The sequence below is a fragment of the Somniosus microcephalus genome, chromosome 17, assembly GCF_052327205.1.
Source record: "Somniosus microcephalus isolate GS21.2 chromosome 17, FLI_Smic_1.0, whole genome shotgun sequence".
In the NCBI taxonomy this organism is placed as follows: Eukaryota; Metazoa; Chordata; class Chondrichthyes; order Squaliformes; family Somniosidae; genus Somniosus; species Somniosus microcephalus.
In genome coordinates this window covers 13,228,804-13,250,638 of record NC_141003.1, presented here as the reverse complement: position 1 = coordinate 13,250,638, position 21,835 = coordinate 13,228,804, and the positions used below count along the sequence as shown (strand labels likewise).

At 47.5% G+C, this 21,835-nt stretch overlaps 2 protein-coding genes across 2 annotated transcripts in view; one reads left to right on the top strand and one right to left on the bottom strand.

The window, feature by feature from the left end:
* rassf8b (Ras association domain family member 8b) overlaps nucleotides 1-21,835 on the bottom strand; it is a 183,090-nt gene that overhangs the window by 112,742 nt on the left and 48,513 nt on the right. The window lies entirely within an intron of this gene.
* Nucleotides 242-21,835, top strand: part of LOC147105508 (uncharacterized) — a 187,788-nt gene continuing 166,194 nt past the window's right edge. The window contains exons 1-3 of the mRNA XM_086009944.1: nucleotides 242-456; nucleotides 16,887-17,071; nucleotides 19,593-19,781. Coding sequence (XP_085866070.1) covers nucleotides 337-456; nucleotides 16,887-17,071; nucleotides 19,593-19,781 — 494 coding nt within the window. The 5' untranslated portion in view covers nucleotides 242-336. The remainder of the gene's footprint in view (nucleotides 457-16,886; nucleotides 17,072-19,592; nucleotides 19,782-21,835) is intronic.

The window sequence follows — 21,835 nt, the reverse complement described above, 5'->3', positions numbered from 1 at the left end:
TTCGCAATGGGCAGCGTTGTGAACGGCCACTCCGCTGGTGCCTGCCACGAGTCTTCCATCTTGCGGCATTCCAGCGTGCCGGCTCTGTTTTCGCAGAGGGGAAGGCCAGTGTCAGGATGAATCCTGGGGAGACGAGGGTTACCCATTGCCACCACAGCTGATGGTCCTGGTTGCATCTCACCCTGTACAACCCGCAGCCTCAGAGCAATCTAACTGTAGCGTTAGTGTCAGGTTAACACGCAGTAAGAGTACATTCATGCAGGATTTATATTATGAACCCGGAGCTCGTGGCACTGTTCCAGTAAATTGAATTACTTGTGTTCTGCAGCTAACAAGATGGCCGATTGTGGATCCAATAAGCGAATGTCTGAGAAAGCTCAGCTACAGGAGCTGAATGAACGATTCTGTCACTATGTACAAAATGTGAAATGCATGACAGACCAGCTTGGAATGCCGGTACAGTACTGAAAAGTGTTGCTGAAAATGATTTTCCAAATTTTTCTTTTGCCTGCTCTGCCCTGTTTTTATTGGGACATCCTGAGGCCGTGAAAGGCACTATATAAATGCAAGTCTTTCTTTCTTTTAATCATTTGAGATGATCTAATCTACTGTGCACTGTAGCGGTGAAAGCACCCGTGGAATCGGAGACTTGAAAACCGAACGGTTTCTGTCCCTTCACTGTTTACAGTCGAGCCTCCCGCTCGATGGGAGAAAAACTGACACATCAACTGCAAAGTAGAAATAGTTTCACCCACATGCCCCATCTTGCGGAGAACGGGCACGGTGATGATATTAAATTCTACAAAGAGCCAGTGAAAGGGGGAAGGAGTGAAACATTAGAAACATTTAGAAAGTAAAATTTCTCAAGTATTTACTTGGTGTTGCATGAATATATTTTCTTTAAAATATGTGTCTGTATGTGTGAGGGGGGAATGAAGGAGCATCCTAATGGGTGGCTGTTATAACACCAACTTCTGAACCAGAAGGATTGCCAGCTTTTGTCATTGAAACCTTCTCCCACTGTTAAACTGTTGAGATATGATGTGTATCTGTAATTATATATATGGTTAAAAGGAATTTCAGGTTTTTAACATCTATACATTTTTTTTACAAGATCTCAGAATCCTACCAGACACCACTGTTCAATATAAGAAAACACTGATTTTTGTCTCAAACATATTTTTGTAAAGGCAAAGGAAATAAAAGTCTGTGACAATTAACTTGGTTACAGATCTGTTACATTATTCACTGGTCGAGTCAAATAAGTACGTGCCTTTATGCGCAAGAGTGTTGCTGTACATGCTCATGCATAAGGTGAAAACATTATATCTCCCTTTTTGGTCTGTAACTGTTTGGGGGGATTAGCTCAGACTGCAGGTGATAGAGTGCAATCCAGTCATAGTGACTCATGTGGTTAGAGCGCTACCTGATTCAAATGATCAGTAAATCAGGAGGTGACAGCCCCATGACGCCCTGTGCGGCAGCTGTGAAGAGGAACAGGAGGATATGCAGGAGGAGGATTTACTGGGTGAGGAAGAAGTGGAGGAGGAGGAGGATATGCTGTAGGAGGAGGAGGAGGATATGCTGTAGGAGGGGCAGGAGGATATGCTGGAGGAGCAGGAGGAGGATATGCTGTAGGAGGAGGAGGAGGATATGCTGTAGGAGGGGCAGGAGGATATGCTGGAGGAGCAGGAGGAGGATATGCTGTAGGAGGGGCAGGAGGATATGCTGGAGGAGCAGGAGGAGGATATGCTGGAGGAGCAGGAGGAGGATATGCTGGAGGAGCAGGAGGAGGATATGCTGGAGGAGCAGGAGGAGGATATGCTGGAGGAGCAGGAGGAGGATATGCTGGAGGAGCAGGAGGAGGATATGCTGGAGGAGGAGGAGGATATGCTGGAGGAGGAGGAGGATATGCTGGAGGAGGAGGAGGAGGATATGCTGGAGGAGCAGGAGGAGGATATGCTGTAGGAGGAGGAGGAGGATATGCTGGAGGAGCAGGAGGAGGATATGCTGGAGGAGCAGGAGGAGGATATGCTGGAGGAGCAGGAGGAGGATATGCTGGAGGAGCAGGAGGAGGATATGCTGGAGGAGCAGGAGGAGGATATGCTGGAGGAGCAGGAGGAGGATATGCTGGAGGAGCAGGAGGAGGATATGCTGGAGGAGGAGGAGGATATGCTGGAGGAGGAGGAGGATATGCTGGAGGAGGAGGAGGAGGATATGCTGGAGGAGCAGGAGGAGGATATGCTGTAGGAGGAGGAGGAGGATATGCTGGAGGAGCAGGAGGAGGATATGCTGGAGGAGGAGGAGGATATGCTGGAGGAGGAGGAGGAGGATATGCTGGAGGAGCAGGAGGAGGATATGCTGTAGGAGGAGGAGGAGGATATGCTGGAGGAGCAGGAGGAGGATATGCTGGAGGAGCAGGAGGAGGATATGCTGGAGGAGGAGGAGGAGGATATGCTGGAGGAGCAGGAGGAGGATATGCTGGAGGAGCAGGAGGAGGATATGCTGGAGGAGAAGGAGGAGGATATGCTGGAGGAGCAGGAGGAGGATATGCTGAAGGAGGAGGAGGATATGCTGGAGGAGGAGGAGGAGGATATGCTGGAGGAGCAGGAGGAGGATATGCTGTAGGAGGAGGAGGAGGATATGCTGAAGGAGGAGGAGGATATGCTGGAGGAGGAGGAGGAGGATATGCTGGAGGAGCAGGAGGAGGATATGCTGTAGGAGGAGGAGGATATGCTGGAGGAGGAGGAGGAGGATATGCTGAAGGAGGAGGAGGATATGCTGGAGGAGGAGGAGGAGATATGCTGGAGGAGCAGGAGGAGGATATGCTGGAGGAGGAGGAGGAGGATATGCTGGAGGAGCAGGAGGAGGATATGCTGGAGGAGGAGGAGGAGGATATGCTGAAGGAGGAGGAGGATATGCTGGAGGAGGAGGAGGAGGATATGCTGGAGGAGCAGGAGGAGGATATGCTGGAGGAGGAGGAGGAGGATATGCTGTAGGAGGAGGAGGAACATAAGAACATAAGAAATAGGAGCAGGAGTAGGCCAATCGGCCCCTCGAGCCTGCTCCACCATTCAATAAGATCATGGCTGATCTGATCCTAACCTCAAATCTTCTATCACTCTCCATCCCACCCGAACCCATGTGATCTCCCGGGAGAGGCGAAAAACCAGGTAAAAAACCCAATGGCCAATTTGGGAGAAAAAATCTGGGAAGTTCCTCTCCGACCCATCTAGGCGATCGAAACTCTTCCAGGAGATCACTCTGTCCCTATATTTTCTACAGTACTTACCTTCTGTAAAGGCGATCTCCACCCCAGCCAGGAACAGGAATAAAACCATCCCCTGAAATCTAACAGAATTAGAACACAAGAAGTAGGAGCAGAACCAGGCTACACGTCCCCTGGGCCCACTCCACTACCCACAGGGCCATGACCGTTCCGAACCTAGACTCATGTCCAATTTCCTGCCCGCTCCCCGTAACCCTTAATTCCCTTTACTTCTAGGAAACTATCTATTTCTGTTTTAAATTTATTTAATGATGTAGCTTCCACAGCTTTTTGGGGCAGCATATTCCATGGACCTACCACCCGTCTGAGGGAAGAAGTTTCTCCTCATCTCAGTTTTGAAAGAGCAGCCCCTTATTTTAAGATTATGCCCCCTAGTTCTAGTTTCACCCATCATTGGGAACATCCTCACCGCATCCACCCGATCAAGCCCCTTCACAATCTTATATGTTTCAATAAGATCGCCTCTCATTCTTCTGAACTCCAATGAGTAGAGTCCCAATCTACTCAACCTCTCCTCATATGACCGCCCCCTCATCCCCGGGATTAACCGAGTGAACCTTCTTTGTACTGAATCGAGAGCAAGTATGTCTTTTCTTAAGTATGGACACCAAAACTGTATGCAGTATTCCAGGTGCGGTCTCACCAATACCTTGTATAACTGCAGCAATACCTCCCTGTTTTTATATTCTATCCCCCTAGCAATAAAAGCCAACATTCCATTGGCCTTCTTGATCACTTGCTGCACCTGCATACTAACTTTTTGAGTTTCGTGCACCAGGACCCCCAGATCCCTTTGTACTACAGTACTTTCCAGTTTCTTGCCATTAAGATAATAACTTGCTCTATGATTTTTCCTGCCAAAGTGCATAACCTCACACTTTCCAGTATTGTATTCCATCTGCCAAATCTCTGCCCACTTACTTAGCCTGTCTATGTCACTTTGCAGGTTTTTTATGTCCTCCTCACTCACTACTTTCCCTCCCATCTTTGTATCATCTGCAAACTTTGATATGTTACACTCGGTCCCCTCCTCCAAATCGTTAATATAGATTGTAAAGAGTTGGGGACCCAGCACTGACCGCTGCGGAACACCACTAGTTACTGATTGCCAGTCTGAGAATGAACCATTTATCCCAACTCTCTGCTTTCTGTTAGAGAGCCAATTCTCCACCCACGCCAGAATATTACCCCCAATCCCGTGATTTTTTATCTTGAGCAATAATCTTTTGTGTGGCACCTTGTCAAATGCCTTTTGGAAGTCTAAATACACTACGTTCACTGGTTCTCCTTTATCCACCCTGTATGTTACTTCCTCAAAGAACTCAAGCAAATTTGTCAAGCATGACTTCCCCTTCATGAAACCATGCTGAGTTTGTCCTATTAAATTATGTTTATCCACATGTCCCGTTACTGTCTCCTTAATAATGGTCTCCAACATTTTACCAACCACAGATGTTAGGCTAACAGGTCTATAGTTTCCAGCCTTCTGCCTACTACCCTTTTTAAATAAGCGTGTTACATTAGCAGTTTTCCAATCTGCCGGGACCTTTGCTGAGTCCAGGGAGTTTTGGAAAATTATTACCAATGCATCCACAATCCCTACTGCCACTTCCTTCAAGACCCTAGGATGTAAGCCATCAGGTCCAGGGGATTTATCCGGCTTGAGTCCCATTATTTTACCAAGTACCACTTCCTTAGTGATTTTAATCGTATTTAGCTCCTCTCCCCCTAGAGCCCCCTGTTTGTCCAGTGTTGGGATATTCTTAGTGTCCTCTATCGTAAAGACTGATACAAAATATTTGTTCAGCGTTATTGCCATCTCCATGTTTCCCACCATTAATTTCCCAGTCTCATCCTCTAAGGGACCAACATTTACTTTAGCCACCCTTTTTCTTTTTATATAACTATAGAAACTTTTGCTATCCGTTTTTATATTTTTTGCTCATTTACTTTCATAATCTATCTTCCCTTTCTTAATCAATCTTTTAGTAATTTTTCCTGTCTTTTAAAGACTTCCCAATCTTCTATCTTCCCACTAGATTTGGGTACCTTATATGCCCTTGTTTTTAGTCGGATACTATCCTTAATTACTTTACTTAGCCACGGATGGCTATCTTTTCTTTTACACCCTTTGTTCCTCAGTGGAATATATATTTTTTGGAAGTTGTAAAATAACTCCTTAAATGTACACCACTGATCATGTACCGTCTTACCCTTGAATCTATTTTCCCAGTCCACTCTAATCAATTCCGCTCTCATACCTTCATAGTCTCCTTTATTCAAGCTCAGCACGCTTGTTTGAGATTCAACCTTCTCACCCTCTACTTGAATATGGAATTCAACCATGTTATGGTCACTTATTCCAAGGGGATCCTTTACTAGGACATTTTAAATTAATCCTGTCTCATTACACAGGACCAAATCTAAGGTTGCTTGCCCCCTGGTCGGTTCAGTTACATACTGCTCAAGAAACCCATCCCTAATACACTCTATGAACTCATCCTCAAGGCTGCTCTGCCCAGTTTGATTTGTCCAGTTAATATGATAGTTAAAATCCCCCATAATTATAGCTGTTCCCTTATTACAAGCCTCAACTATTTCCTGATTAATACTCCATCCAACAGAGTTGCAACTGTTCGGAGGCCTATAGACTACACCCACTAGTGTTTTTTTCCCCCTTATTATTCCTTATCTCTACCCAAACTGTTTCACTATCCTGCTCCTTTGACCCAATATCATTTCTCTGTATTATAGTGATTCCTTCCTTTATTAACATAGCCACCCCACCTCCCCTCCCTTCCTGCCTGTCCTTCCTGATTGTTAAATAACCTGGTATGTTTAATTCCCAGTCATGGTCACCCTGCAGCCATGTTTCTGTAATGGCCACAAGATCATACCCATATGTAGTTATTTGTGCCGTTAACTCATTCATTTTGTTACGAATGCTACGTGCATTCAGATAAAGAACTTTCAAATATGTTTTGTGACACTTAGTTCCTGTTTTTTCCCCTTTTACTACTTTGCCTTTTACTCTATACCTTCTGTCCCTTCCTGACACGTTCTGTTTTTTAATTTCCCCACTGCTACCTAAGTCTATGACCTTCTCCGTTGTCATTTCTGTTATTTGCTCTCTAGAAACCTCCCCCCCACTAATTAGTTTAAAGCCCTCTCTACAGCCCTAGTTATATGATTCGCCAGGACTCTAGTCCCAGCACTGGCCAAGTGGAGTCTGTCCCAACGGAACAGCTCCCTCCTGCCCCAGTACTGGTGCCAGTGTCCCAGGAAGCAAAACCCATTTCTCCCACACCAGTCTTTGAGACACACATTTAACTCTTTAATTTTATTTATCCCAGCCAAATTCACTCGTGGCTCAGGTAATAACCCAGAGATTATTACCCTGAGGTTCTGTTTTTTAATTTGACCCCTAGCTGCTCATACTCCTTTAACAGAACCTTCTTCCTTGTCCTATCTATGTCGTTTGTACCAACATGGACCACGACAACTGGATCCTCCCCCTCCCACTCCAAGTTTCTTTCCAGCCCAGAAGAGATGTCCTTAACCCTGGCACCAGGCAGGCAACACAGCCTTCGGGACTCCCGCTCTTGACTGCAGAGAACCCTATCTATCCCCCTAATGATACTATCCCCTACCACTACAACATTTCATTTTACTCCCTCCACTTGAATGGCCCCCTGCACCACGGTGCTGTGGCCAGGTTGCTCATCCTCCCTGCAGTTCCCGCTCCTGCCCTCACAGGGAGTAAGAACCTCAATCCTGCTTGACAAGAGCAAGGGCTGCGCTCCTTCAACACTACATCCTGGATCCCTGTACCTTCCTCACTCGTAGTCACACCGTCCTGTCCCTGACCACGGACTACATCTGCAGTAATTAATTTCAAAGGTGTGACCACCTCCTGAAACATAGAGTCCAGGAACTTCTCCCCCTCCCTGATGTGTCGCAGTGTCTGAAGCTTGGTCTCAAGCTCTTTAACATGGAGCTTGAGTTCCTCTAGCAGCAAACACTTATCGCAAATGTAATCACCGTGAGCCTCAATGGGGTCCACCAGCTCCCACATTTCGCAACAGTGACACATCACCTGTTCACCCATATCTGTGTAATTAATTAAATTTCTCATTATTAATTATGAAGACCCTCTGCCCCGATATAGATGATAATATTACACCACTATTTAATAGGACTTACCAACTTAAAGGTATAGAAGAGAAGGAAGAGAACCTACCAACCAGTTGATCACCAACCTCCCTCGTGGAAGCTGTCTGGGGGACCTATCCGGTTGAATTGTCTCACTGTTCTACATCCGCAGTATTGAATTAGCCTGAGAGAGGGAAGCAAAACAGAGCAACAAGCACCCCCTCACCTCCCACAACTCTGCCACTTACCAAACTCTACTTACACTCAATGCGACCGCACTCAGTGCTACCGCACTAAGCCTGCCCCTTTTTATACCCGGATTCTACTTCCGGTTTCAACTCCCCAACAGCTTAATTTACTCTAAAAAATTACACTTACTTCAAATAATTCACTTATTTACTCACTAAAATTCAGTAAATGCACTTAAAAGACTTTTTCTGCCACTTAGCAAAGTCTGCTTAAACTCAATGCGATTGCACTGAGGATCTGATGGAGGAGGAGGAGGATCTGATGGTGGAGGAGGAGGAGGATCTGATGGTGGAGGAGGAGGAGGATCTGATGGTGGAGGAGGAGGAGGATCTGATGGTGGAGGAGGAGGAGGATCTGATGGTGGAGGAGGAGGAGGATCTGATGGAGGAGGAGGAGGAGGATCTGATGGAGGAGGAGGAGGAGGATCTGATGGTGGAGGAGGAGGAGGATCTGATGGTGGAGGAGGAGGAGGATCTGATGGTGGAGGAGGAGGAGGATATGATGGTGGAGGAGGAGGAGGATCTGATGGTGGAGGAGGAGGAGGATCTGATGGAGGAGGAGGAGGAGGATCTGATGGTGGAGGAGGAGGAGGATATGCTGGAGGAGCAGGAGGAGAATCTGATGGTGGAGGAGGAGGAGGATCTGATGGTGGAGGAGGAGGAGGATCTGATGGTGAAGGAGGAGGAGGATATGCTGGAGGAGCAGGAGGAGGATCTGATGGTGGAGGAGGAGGAGGATCTGATGGTGGAGCAGGAGGAGGATCTGATGGTGAGGAGGAGGAGGAGGATCTGATGGTGGAGCAGGAGGAGGATCTGATGGTGGAGGAGGAGGAGGATCTGATGGTGGAGCAGGAGGAGGATCTGATGGTGAGGAGGAGGAGGAGGATCTGATGGTGGAGCAGGAGGAGGATCTGATGGTGGAGGAGGAGGAGGATCTGATGGTGAGGAGGAGGAAGATTTGATGGTGGAGGAGGATCTGATGGAGGAGGTGGATATGTGCTAGTAGGATATGGGTGATGTGCTGTGCTTCTGCTGAATTTGTTTCATCAAACATGTCCTGGATGAACTCTGTCAACCTTTGGGCACCTACCTTCAACCATGATCTTTGATGTGCATCTTCTTGCCAATGGCTATCAAAGTCACCACTGCTTGAACTTTTGTGCCACTGGAAGTTTCCAGGCTGCCGATGGTGATCTCGGTACCCAACAGCTGGGGTGCTCTGTGATACTGCAACCAGTGGGTCACAGATCTTCTCTTCCAGGAGGCCCCACAATTCATCCATTAGGGGACGACAGCAGGAGAGGCTAGTGGGGTTCTTTGTGGCAGTGTAGGTGGGACCAATTCAGACCCCATCCAAGGAACCCATAAACTTCTGGAAGAGGAAGGGATTCCAGTCCCTGAATGTGCAATGGGCAGTGTTGTGAATGGCCAGTTATGCAGGTGTCAGGATGAATCCTAGGAAGACGAGACTTACCCATTAGGGCCACGGCTGATGGCACCTTGGCGAATGCCCGCCTCGGTAGCTGAACACTGGCATGACAAGGGCAGGCGCATCTACTGGAAAGGTCATCGAGCGGACCGTCGGGATCCCAATGGGGTCGTTTGCACCAGCTGGTTCGCTCGGGCAGGAGGGCCTTGCGATGCGAGCCAGAAAGGCTCTCTTGCATTGCAGCGGATTGTGGTGTTGCTGCACAGTCTTGGCCAGCAACAAGACCTTGAAGTGAAGGCGTCAGAGAGAGGGAAGGCCAGCATTGCGTCGAGGGAGAACAAGCAGCCCAGCAACGTGAGGCTGAAGAGGAAGTGGATGAGCCGGGGACGAGGGACATTGGCCGACAAATTATAGATGATTACATCAGGTGACTGCTGTCTTGTTTTGCACACTTTGTATAAAATAATAAATTGCAGGACAACAGAGTATTACAGTTTAACTCTTTTATTAAGCATTAGGTCTGTGATCTTACTCATAGCAGCATCAGTGGGGAAAAGCCTGGCATTAGGACCCCTAGCCTGGGTCTTCAAACAATAGTGGTCCTTACAGATGCCTGCCGGCCAATGACAACTCAGCATGTGATCACATGTGAATATAATAGGTATTCCTTACAGATGCCTGCGGGCCAATGATAATTCAATATGCAAATGTTACAGCTGCCATCTTTTAGAGCTCCAATCCATGCCATGTAAAACCTTACTCCACTTATTACAAATGATCCCTTTTGAAATCATCAATTTCACAGCCTGTCACCTCTGCCATATCTTTGCTGTATCCCAGGATTCTATCTGGCTTTTTGGAATTGTCTCCTTTATCTATATATATAAATCGGTACTTCTGTCTGTCTGTCATTCTGTCATTCTGTCTGTCATCGCGTGTGCGTCTGTCGGGCATGCGCTCGAAAGTTACAAGGCGTACCTACGCGCGCGTTACCTCCAAAGAAAGCTTACGCTTCCGAGACGGTTTTAAGCGTATTTACGTTTCGGCCGGGCTAAAATCGCGCCCGCGGTATCTGAAAAACCTTAACATTCCGCTCATTAGCATCTCATTATCCGCTCATTAGCGACAGAGTGACCTCGAGCTCGACCAATCGTACGCCGGGTTGCTGGCGTGTGCCGCCGGGCCAATCGGTGCGTGTGTGGCCGGGCCTTATCATTCTGAACTGAGGTGAGTCGCCGCCATCTTGATTCCAAACTTTTCCTTTCTTTTTCCCGCTTTCTGCGTCTTTAAAAAAAACGTTGCTTTTAAAACACATATTGTTTTTTAAAAAAATGATTTAGAAACGAATTAACTTATCTAATCTCATTAATTTTCCTACCTTTCCCCATTTTTCCAGGTAGGCCTCGAAGCCTCGGCTTCTCCTTCGCACCCACGCCCGAGCTAGGCACCTCCCGGCCCCACTCGAAGGCTGGAGGGCCGAGCCTCAGCCCAGCGCCGCTAGGGTGCGCGCGCAGCAGGAGCTGAGACGCGGCGTCTCTCTCTGGCTCGGCCGGGGGGCGGGGCTTGCTGAGCGTCAAGCGTCACCCTGGCAACCGGCCCCCCAGCCGTCTCGCACAGCCGCAATCGGCAGTCTTCACCTTGGGGGGGGGCGCGACCCTCGGGGGGGGCCGCGACCCTCGGGGGGGGCGCGACCCACGGGGGGGCTGCGACCCTCGGGGGGGGGGCGCGACCCTCGGGGGGGGGCCGCGACCCTCGGGGGGGGCCGCGACCCTCGGGGGGGGCCGTGACCCTCGGGGGGGGCCGCGACCCTCAGGGGGGGCCCCCCGCCCTCCCCCCTCCCCCCCTTCCCTTCCCCCCCGCCCTCCCTTCACACCCCCGCCCCCCCGCCCTCCCTTCCCCCCCTCCCTCCCGCCCCCCCGCCCTCCCTTCCCCCCCGCCCCCCCGCCCTCCCTCCCCCCTCCCTCCCTCCCCCTCCCCCCCTCCCTCCCCACCCCCCCTCCCTCCCCCCCTTCCCCCCCCCTCCCTTCCCCCCCCTCCCAGTCGCTCTCTCTCTCTCTCTTCCAACAACAACATGCCCTCGAAAAAGCCTCGGCACCGCCGGGCACTTCAGCTAGTCTATATATATAAATCGGTACTTCTGTCTGTCATTCTGTCTGTCATTCTGCCATTCTGTCTGTCATTCTGTCTGTCATTCTGTCTGTCATCGCCTGTGCATCTGTCGGGCTATGCGCTCGAAAGTTACAGGGCGTACCTACGCGCGCGTTACCTCCAAACAAAGCTTACGCTTCCGAGACGGTTTTAAGCGTATTTACGTTTCGGCCGGGCTAAAATCACGCCCGCGGTATCCCAAAAACCTTCAACGTTCCGCTCATTAGCATCTCATTATCCGCTCATTAGCGACAGAGTGACCTCGAGCTCGACCAATCCTACGCCGGGTTGCTGGCGTGTGCCGCCGGGCCAATCGGTGCGTGTGTGGCCGGGCCTTATCGTTCTGAACCGAGGTGAGTCACCGCCATCTTGATTCCAAACTTTTCCTTTCTTTTTCCCGCTTTCTGCGTCTTAAAAAAAAACGTTGCTTTTAAAACACATATTGTTTTAAAAAAAAATGATTTAGAAAGTAATTAACTTATCTAATCTCATTAATTTTCCTACCTTTCCCCGTTTTTCCAGGTAGGCCTCGAAGCCTCGGCTTCTCCTTCGCACCCACGCCCGAGCTAGGCACCTCCCGGCCCCACTCAAAGGCTGGAGGGCCGAGCCTCAGCCCAGCACCGCTAGGGTGCGCGCGCAGCAGGAGCTGAGACGCGGCGTCTCTCTCTGGCTCGGCCGGGGGGCGGGGCTTGCTCTCTCTCTCTCTCTTCCAACAACAACATGCCCTCGAAAAAGCCTCGGCACCGCCGGGCACTTCAGCTAGTCAATACATATGGGAGTAAGTGTTAACTACTCCATCTCCCAATTTGTTCATCAATCTAGCGGACATTATTATTCAAATCTTTGACTATGGAACTCCCCATGTGTGCTGGGACTAAACACCATCCTCTACTGCCCCCATATGTTCGGTCACTAAGCACCATCTTCTATTACTGTCTCCCTTTAAATATGTATAACATGCCTGTAGAACTTTTGGCTCACCTACTTTTCCCTGATTCTTCTGCTGCCCCCTTAAATAAATGCCTTGCAGCACAGGGAGTATCTGAGCCTCGGCCCCCCACCCCCTCCCCCTTCCGCCCCAACATGATGTAATTCCCCACTCCGAAGTGGGAGTTATACTGCCGACCCCTGCTCAGATATTCAAATGAGCTGACGCTGAAAATTCCCACATGGTCAGTGTCAGAACCATTCGCCAAGCGTTAAGTCCCACTCTACCACTGCTGCACCTAACAGGTCGGGACGTGGGTTTTCCGGGCCAGTATGTTGTGTATAAAATGGGATGGGAAAGGCCATTCAGCCCATCAAAGCTTGTTCCTTTTAGTATATTGATTCTCCTATTAAGGCCAGTAATTGTATTTTGAATGACCCCAGTGGTTCTTTTCCTTATTATCTTACATGGTCGATTATTCCAAACATTTCGTGATATCCATTCTAAATTTAATTTTCACCAGTTTCCATTCTTTCTTGACTTGTTTTGAAGAAACAATCTGGTTTTAGCTTATCTATGCCATTTACTATGTTTGATGCTTTGTGGAGGACCCTTCCTTAGTTGCTTCTTGCTAGGTAATAAACATTAAGCATCTCTAATCTTGCTTTACAGCTCATTCCATACTTGTAGACTGAATCTTCTTGTTCTTTCTGTTATCCTTGGTAACAAATAACCTTCAGGGGAAGGTAACAAAAAAAAAGGAAAGATAAATGACTTTCCTTGAAGTGATATGATCAAATGATTATATTCTCTACCTCTCCACTTCGACAACACCTCCCAAACCCGTGATCTCCACCACCTAGAATGGCAAGGGCATCAGGTGCATGGGTACATCATCACTTCTAAGTAAACCACCTTCTCGACTTGGACATATATCGGCCATTCCTTCATCGCCGCTGGATCAAAATCCTGGAACTCTCCCCCACCCCGCACCCCCCACCCGCCCCCCAACAGCACTGTGGGAGCACCTTCACCACACGGACTGCAACGGTTCAAGAAGATGGCTCACCACCACCTTCTCAAGGGCAACTAGGGATGGGCAATGAATGCTGGGCTTGCCAACGACGCCCACATCCCGAGAATGAATATGAATAAAATGCCAAGCTTCCCAGCCTTCCTACGGGTTTGGGGAACTCACATTCTATTATTCCATGTCACATCTCAAATCAGTTCATTTACTTTGCAACCTTAAAACAAAATCCTTGGAACCTGTGAGAATATTGTCCAGGATTTGCTCATATGGGAGACTGTTATCTTGAAATGAAACTACAGAAATACACTAAGAATGCCAGATGCTGTGTACGCTGATGTGTTGAAGATGCCAGTCTAAGTTGCCTTGGCTATATTTTCATGTAACAAATATTTAAATGCTCCTTTCAATTACTCAGCATGCATGTTGTTGATGGCAGTCTGTCTGATTGGGGGCTTTTTAAGTGTGTCTCTAAGGCTTGTAGCAGATGTCAGTTTGATAAGTCCTCATCAATGGAATGCCAGTCTGGAATTAATAGCTCGACATTTGACAGCAGCGGCTTAAAACGAAATCATCGGAATCATTTACGCAGTAACATGAATATGTTGCCCTACTGGGATTCTGGATTTTCTTGCATATGTTGGATCTTGACAGCAACAAAATACTGAGTTGCCGAAGAGATAAAGAGCTGGGTTTCTGTGTGAATTTTTAAAGGTCACCTTTCCCGCTTGGCTTTTTAAACGGAATTAATGTGGTGGGCTTTAAAGTTGCACGTAGGCCCCGATATGTGAATTAACCTTTAAACGCACTGAGGATTTCCCCCCATTGTTTTGTATCCTGCTTTACTTCAGATAAAGATATTGAAAGATGGTAGCAGGCCAGTCAAGGGGTGGGTGTTCACTCAGTAAACTGCTGAGCCCTGGGTTTTCTCTCTGCTGCACAGCTAGTAATCCAGTGTGTTGCCGCACTCCTGTCTCACTGCTATCTGCCTAGTATAAACAAAGCCTATCTGCTCACAGCACAACAGAAACAATGGAGTAAATTTGTATCTTTACAGCTCCCTGATGCATTGGGACTACATCGAACACTCCTCTGCCCCCTCGATTCTCTGTCCATTTATTTTAAGGAAGGCGACTTTTTGGCGCCAAATTCCCAATGCATGTTCCTGTCAACTCTCTGCTCATTTCAGGAAGAATTCAGAATAAATGTTTGAAAAGAGACCGGTGCAATGTTTGTGAACTCTTACAACTTGGCTTCATGCCAGACAGAAGTTATACTGCAGCTGGTGTGACCCAGTTACGTGCAGCCAGTGTGAGCCTGAAAGGTGCCGGTTGAAGAAAGTGTCTCAGTGAAAGAATGGTAAATTGGATAGGGTACCGTCTCTCAATGAATAGGGTCTGGAAAAGAATGAAGAAAGACTTGCATTTCTACACTGCCTCTCACGACCTCAGGACGTCCCAAAGCGCTTTACAGCCAATGAAGTACTTTTTTTTGTGTGAAGTGTAGTCACTGTTGTAACGAAGGGGAAACACATTACTGCCCCAAAAACAGCAATGTGATAATGACCAGATAATCTGTTTTTTTTTAGTGATGTTGGTTCAGTAATAAATATTGGCCCAGGACACCAGGGAGAACGCTCTTGATCTTTTTGCCATGGGTCCTGTTACATCCACCTGTGAGGGTAGATGGGGCCTCAGTTTAATGGCACTTCCGACAGTGCAGCACTCCCTCAACACTGCATTGTAGTGCCAGCCTAGACTCTGTGCTCAAGTCTCTGGGGTGAGACTTGAACCCACAACTTTCTGACTCAGAGGCGAAGGTACTACCACAGAGGGAGTAGAGTGTCATTGTCTGGGCATAGCCCCATGCAAAATTTTGAATCTTTGCATTAAAAACAATGCATTTTGCTTCATCTTAAGCACTTTATACTTTACAATTCATAGATTTGTAGTCTTAAAAAATGTGACATTCCGATTTTCAACAGTCACTTACCCAAATGTTACCTCAGTAGTCTACTTCCCACATCTAAAACCTACTGCCCAATTTGCAAAGGCACCCAATGCATAGAGACGCTGTACCTTATCCAATTTGCCACTCTTTCAGGAGACATCATCAACCTTCCCAGTTCATATTGGCATTCTTCTTCCTCTCCCTTACCAATTCAACCTGACATTCTTGTCCCCCTCCAATCCAGTTAAGCTGATACTCTTCTCCCCTCCTCCTCCCGCCCCAGCTTGCTGCTGGCACTCTCCCTCCCCATTCCCTCTCAGTTAACGCTGGCACTCTCCTTCCTCCCCCATTCCAAAGCACTCCCCTCTTCCTTCCCCAAAGCACAGCATCCCGCTTCTCTCCTCTTCTCCCCCTCAAACGCTGCTCCCAGATTCTTTTCCTTCCCTCTCCCTTTCATTACCGTTCACGTCCCCTTTCGTCTGATGTCATCCATTCACCTCTCCTTTCACGACCAACTATTCCCCATTCCTTTCCCCTTCACGTTCCCTTTCATTTCCAGCCATTTCCCCATTTTGTGACCATCCACTCCCCTCTTCGTACTATTCATTCTATCCCTCCACTCCCCATTCATTTCTTCATTGCTATCCGTTTTGGCCCTCCCCTTGCTAACTAAGTCCCCCTCCCCTCCCATCCCCTTGCCATACATTCCTCCCTCTCTTGACAACGATTTCTCCCCTTCCCTTACCAATCATTCCCCGCCTTTCCTTCCCTACCAGCACTGGGCAGTGCTGTGTGGGGCAGTCTTACCAACCCCAACATTCATCAAGGTGAAGAATGTCAGTGCTCAGGAAAAGAATTGGTAATTTTACTGAGCGAGATGGTGAAGGTGCGAGAATTGCAGTTGCGGTGCTGCACTGAGGAAGACTGACTGTACCTCTGGACTATCTTATGATACGAGTGCTCTCGTATCATAAGATAGTCCAAAGGTACAGTCAGTCTTCCTCAGTGCAGCAACGCAACTGCAATTCTCGCACCTTCACCATCTCGCTCAGTAAAATTACCAATTTGGTGCCAGTTTTGTGCCATGGGTGCATGCCAACACCCCTATAGCCTGGGCTGAGAATAAACTGATTTCAGGTGGAAGAAGAAAACAACATCTTGCATTTATATCATGCCTTTAATGTAATAAAACGTCCCAAGTCGCTTCGCAGGAGTATTATCAGATAAAATTTGACACCGAGCCACATAAAGAGATTTTAGAACAGGTGACTAAAAGCTTGGTCAAAGAGGTAGGTTCTAAGGAGCATCTTAAAGGAGGAGAGAGAGGCGGAGAGGTTTAGGGAGAGAATGGCAGAGCTTAGGGCCCCGGCAGCTGAAGGCACGGCCGCCAATGGTGGAGCGATCAAAATCAGGGTTGCTCAAGAGGCCAGAATTGGAGGAGCGCAGATATCTCGGAGGGTTGTGGGGCTGGAGGAAGTTACTGAGATAGGGAGGGGTGAGGCCGTGGAAGGATTTGAACACAAGGATGAGAATTCTAAATGTGAGGCATTGCTGGGAGAGGAGAGGAGGAGGAGGAATTTCCATGCCTGTAGTCTGGGGTGGATTCAAACCCACTTCCCATGGATGAAATGATGGGTGCTAAGCCTTTGTGACACCAACCTGCTCAATGTGCTGGGTTTAACTAAAGGCATATTATTTTTCTTTCTCATTAGTCCGATCATACTAATGATTTGAAACGGATTCAAGAACTGGAAGAAGAAATGGTAGCTGCTCGCAATATGTACAACAAAGAAATCCAGTCTCTACATGATCAGCTGGACCAAAACTGCAGAGAAAGAATGCAGGTTGAAATGAACAACCTCCAAAATTCACAACTGGTTGCTGAATTCAGGGAAAGGTTAATGACTTCTTTGGCCTGAACTGCTTCTAGTATGCAAATAAAGAAATAAGGGGATAAAGTAACTATCAGAATGGCTAAACCTGGATGGCCAAATTGGAACTTAGTTATTATAGCATGTGATCTGGCTTTGCAAACATTTTATAAAAGCTGAAATATTGGGGCCGATTTTCACTTTGGGTAGACATGAGGCTGCTTGCTCTGTGCCTGCGGCAGTGGGTTCGAGCCATTTCGACAGCCGGGCCTCATTTACATACCATCGGTGAACTGTGCGCACTGGACAATGCTCACTGGCAGCTCGATGATCTGAGGGAGGGGGAAGAAATATTGCAGTTCCTCCGTGGAGCCGAGTCGGAAGTGGATTGGCGGGGGTGTGGGTGGGTAGAGAGGCAATTGTTGCCGCTCACAGGGCTAGACAGACTGGATGCAGGGAGGATGTTTCCCCCGGCTGGGGGGGTCTAGAACGAGGGGTCACAGTCTCAGGATACGGGGTAGGACATTTACGACTGAGATGAGAACTTTCTTCACTCAGAGGGTGGTGAACCTGTGGAATTCTCTACCACAGAAGGCTGTGGAGGCCAAGTCACTGAATATATTTAAGAAGGAGATAGATAGCTTTCTAGACACAAAAGACATCAATTGGTATGGGGAGAGAGCGGGAACATGGTATTGAGATAGAGGATCAGCCATGATCATATTGAATGGCAGGGCAGGCTCGAAGGGCCGAATGGCCGACTCCGGCTCCTATTTTTCTATGTTTCTATGTCTGCCCATTGATACCTCAAGATCGACTTCCTATGTATATCTGGCTCGCAGGTTAGAGTTTCTGGTCTTCAAGTGGGTAATAGGGGGTAACTTTGAGGCAGTTCGTTGTGCAGACCGATGATAATGCTCCGACGATGCCAAAACTAAATATGTTTGCATGTTGGAAAGAGGCTCCTGGCCGGATCAGGCAGGCGCCTGGGCTGCCCCTGCGAAGGCCCCCAACCAAAATGGCGGCAGGCATATTGGAAGCGGAAATGGGGGCAGTAAATGTTCACAGTGCTACCTCGGAAGGCGTGGAAGTCTCTCCCACAGAGGCTGTCTCTTAACAACATGCATGCTTTTGCAATATAGCAACAATGTCGTTTGACCCTGCTATACCTAGCCTAATTGCCATTCAACCACTTCTACATGGCCCACTCTCGCGCAGTACATGCTGACACCTCTCTCCCTTCTCCTACAGAGCTATGTTGTGATAAATGGTGTGTTGGAATGAATCTTGCTCCATTCCTTTCTCTAGGGTCTCAGGCTCTGTCGGTCTCATAGAGGGGGAGTGCCGACTCATTAATCTCTTCCCAAAAGTCAAGCACCAAGAGGCACCCTGGGATTACATTTTGGACTCCAGCACATACTTCAGTTCAAAACCAAAAGGCCTGGAGACCCGGTGCTTTTCATGAGCTTCAAGTTTTGGGCCTCGTCAGAGGTTTATCGTCAGTCTGCACAACAAACTGCCTCAAAGATATCCCATGTTACCCACTTGAAGACCAAACCTGAGAGCCAGATACCATGTCTGGGCTCAGCAGCACGAAGAGCATGTCAAACTTTAGTTGGGCCAGGACAATAGTATTCGAGAGGGCCTTCAAAGCTTACTTACTAATATCAAAGAAATAAGCTGTTTCATTGGGCTAAAGGGCAGGCTTTTACAGTGAAGATCAAAAACCCTAAATTTAAGAGAGGATTAAACAAATTTGTTTCTTTCCTTCTTCATCGAACATCTCTGCAACAGCGCTTAATGTTGCCAAAGAGCTCCTGCTTATGTAATGGCCTAGATTTTCATAAATGATACCCAATTTAGTATGAATGAGCTATTATTGTCAGCGTTAGGTTTGATAAATCTAGGCCAACACATCTAAATTTAGGACCTTTTTCAAAAACGCCCCTTCCTACTCAATTAAATGGTACAGGACTTCCCATCGTTGGGTCAACACTATTGCTGCCACCCTTGTGTTCTCACACAGATACACACACACACGGAAAGATAAAAGAGATTCCACGGCTCCCAGTCGCTCGGGCTAAGTAGGGTCAGGATCTTTGCAGAAAGAATATTTTTTTTAAATCATTAATCCCACCATGGCAGTTTGAGAATTTGAATTCAGTTTTGAAAAAAACCTGGAAATAAAAAGTTAAAAGTGACCATGAAGCTGTGGGATTGGCGTAAAAACCCATCTGGTTCACTAATGTCTTTTAGGGAAGGAAATCTGCCGTCCTTACCCAGTCTGGCCTGTATGTGACTCCAGTCCCACATCGATGTAATTGACTCTTAACTCCGCTCAAGTGGCATCAAACCGCTACGGGGAACGAGGAGTGGGCAATAAATGCCAGCGACGCCCACAATCCCGAGAATGAATGCTAAAAAAATTAATATATCACTTGGGGCAAAAGGCACATTTGCCGAACAGATGAGGGCAGTCAGCATTAATATTCCGGAGTCCCTGTCGGGAAAGCGCAGTGGTACCAATGTGTTCTGTTTTTGGTGCAGCATACTGGCACTCAACACGGCCATGCTGCAGAAGGAGGAAGAGAAGAAAAACTTGGAGTTAATTCTGTGCCAGAAGGAAGCAGAGCTCAGGGAGCTGAGAAACAGTTTATCAAACCCTTCTACTGAGTTGGATGAACTCAGTCAAGAGCTTGAGAACCTACACCACACCTTTGCAGAGCTCCAGAAGAAGTAAGATTACGTTTCTCTAAAATACATAAACAGGATACATATTTATGTGTTTCTATAAGCTATTGTGCAAATTATTTTTTTTTTAAATGGGCCCCATTTTCCACTGCCCTCCCTCCCTCCCTCCCACCTGGGTGCTAGAGAGGTTAGAGTTCATCCAATGTGCACTCTGCCTGACTTGATTCTGCACCCAGCGATATTTCTGGTTTCCAGATCATTTTACTGGGCCCTTGGCTCTTGGCTGGCCTTTTCTGATTGGAAGTGGGGCCAGAATCCAACTGCTGAGAGGCCTGCAGCAGCGGTACTAGTAGTCGGTTAGCAGGGCCCGCTGGCTGCTGCCTCCAGCCATGATCCTCTTTTGCCTCCGCCTGCAACTGAAGGTACTTACCTTCTGCATGGCTCCAACAGGTGGCTCCACAACCCAAGTCATCTCCCATGATCTTGGGGCAGGAGGTGCCATTAAATCACTCCTACCTCGTTTAAGAAAAAAAAAGACTTGCATTTATATAACGGCTTTCAGGATGTCCCAAAGCGCTTTACTGCCAATGAAGTACTTTTGGAGTGTAGTCACTGTTGTAATGTAGGAAACGTGGCAGCCAATTTGTGCACAGCAAGCTCCCACAAACAGCAACGTGATAATGACCAGATAACCTGTTTTTAGTGATGTTTGTTGAGGGATAAATATTGGCCAGCACATTGCTCTTCTTTGAATAGTGCCATGGGATCTTTTACGACCAGCTGTGAGAGTGCTTTAACGTCTCATCTGAAAGAAGGTACACCTGACAGTGCAGCACTCCCTCAGCACTGCTCTGGGAGTGTCAGCCTGGATCATGTGCATAGGTTTCTGGAGTGGGACATGAACTCACAAACTTCTGACTCAGAGGCAAGAGTGCTACCCACTGAGCCACAGTTGACTCTCCTCCCACTCAGCTTTACCATTTCTCACAACCATAAAATTCATCCCAAAATGCCATGTTTGAATTTCATCAATCTTGACCAATTATTGCTGTTGTCATTCTCTTGGTTCCTTATTCCTCTGTAACTGGCTGCTTGCAGGCAAGCTGGATATTTATATGCCTATATACTCAGTGTCACATGATTTCTATATGTCAAAAAATGTATCTAGATTCCACATGAATTTACAAGCGAGATCTGCTCATCAGACACTGAACTACTTAAAAATTAATTTGTGTTATATTTTGGGCTTCCTCCCAGAATGCAATTTGTGCTCACAAAAAAAGTGGCACATTCATGTCTCCTATGAATGGAAACTTGCAATCTTATGGGTGAAATGTATGGATTGACATGCTATATGACTGACGATGACCCTGGCATTTTGTACTAGAGACTAACAAATTGCCATGCTGTAGTATTGTTCAGGTTAAAACTAATTGTGGAATTTATTTGAAAATGAGACAATTACATTGAAGCAGAGAACACAAACCAAGCAATTAACTACTTAAACTATTTCAAAAATGATCGTTGTAATCCTTTCCAGACTTTTTAATTGAGTCTCTAATGAAATTGTACATGGCAACGTCCTCAACGGAGCTTCTCTAGACTGTCTCAGCCAGAAACAGGCAGCCAAGGAGAAACATATAAAACCCATAGGTTTCTTTATAATTCTTCTGCACCTTCAAAGGGCACTGAAGATCTAGGAGGTCCTTTCTCAATAGTCAGACAATCAGCATATTCATTATGTTTACTGCTCAAATATGTGAGGAGGATGCCGAGAAACTCCAGTATGATTTGGACAGGTTGGGTGATTGGGCAGATGCATGGCAGATGCAGTATAATGTGGATAAATGCGAGGTTGTCCACTTTGGTGGCAAAAACAGGAAGGCAGATTATTATCTGAATGGCAATAGATTGGGAGAAGGGGAAGTGCAATGAGACCTGGGTGTCCTTGTGCACCAGTCGCTGAAGGTAAGCATGCAGGTGCAGCAGGCGGTTAAGAAGGCAAATGGTATGTTGGCCTTCGTAGCGAGAGGATTCGAGTACAGGAACAAGGATGTCTTGCTGCAGTTGTAAGTTGTACAGGGCCTTGGTGAGACCAC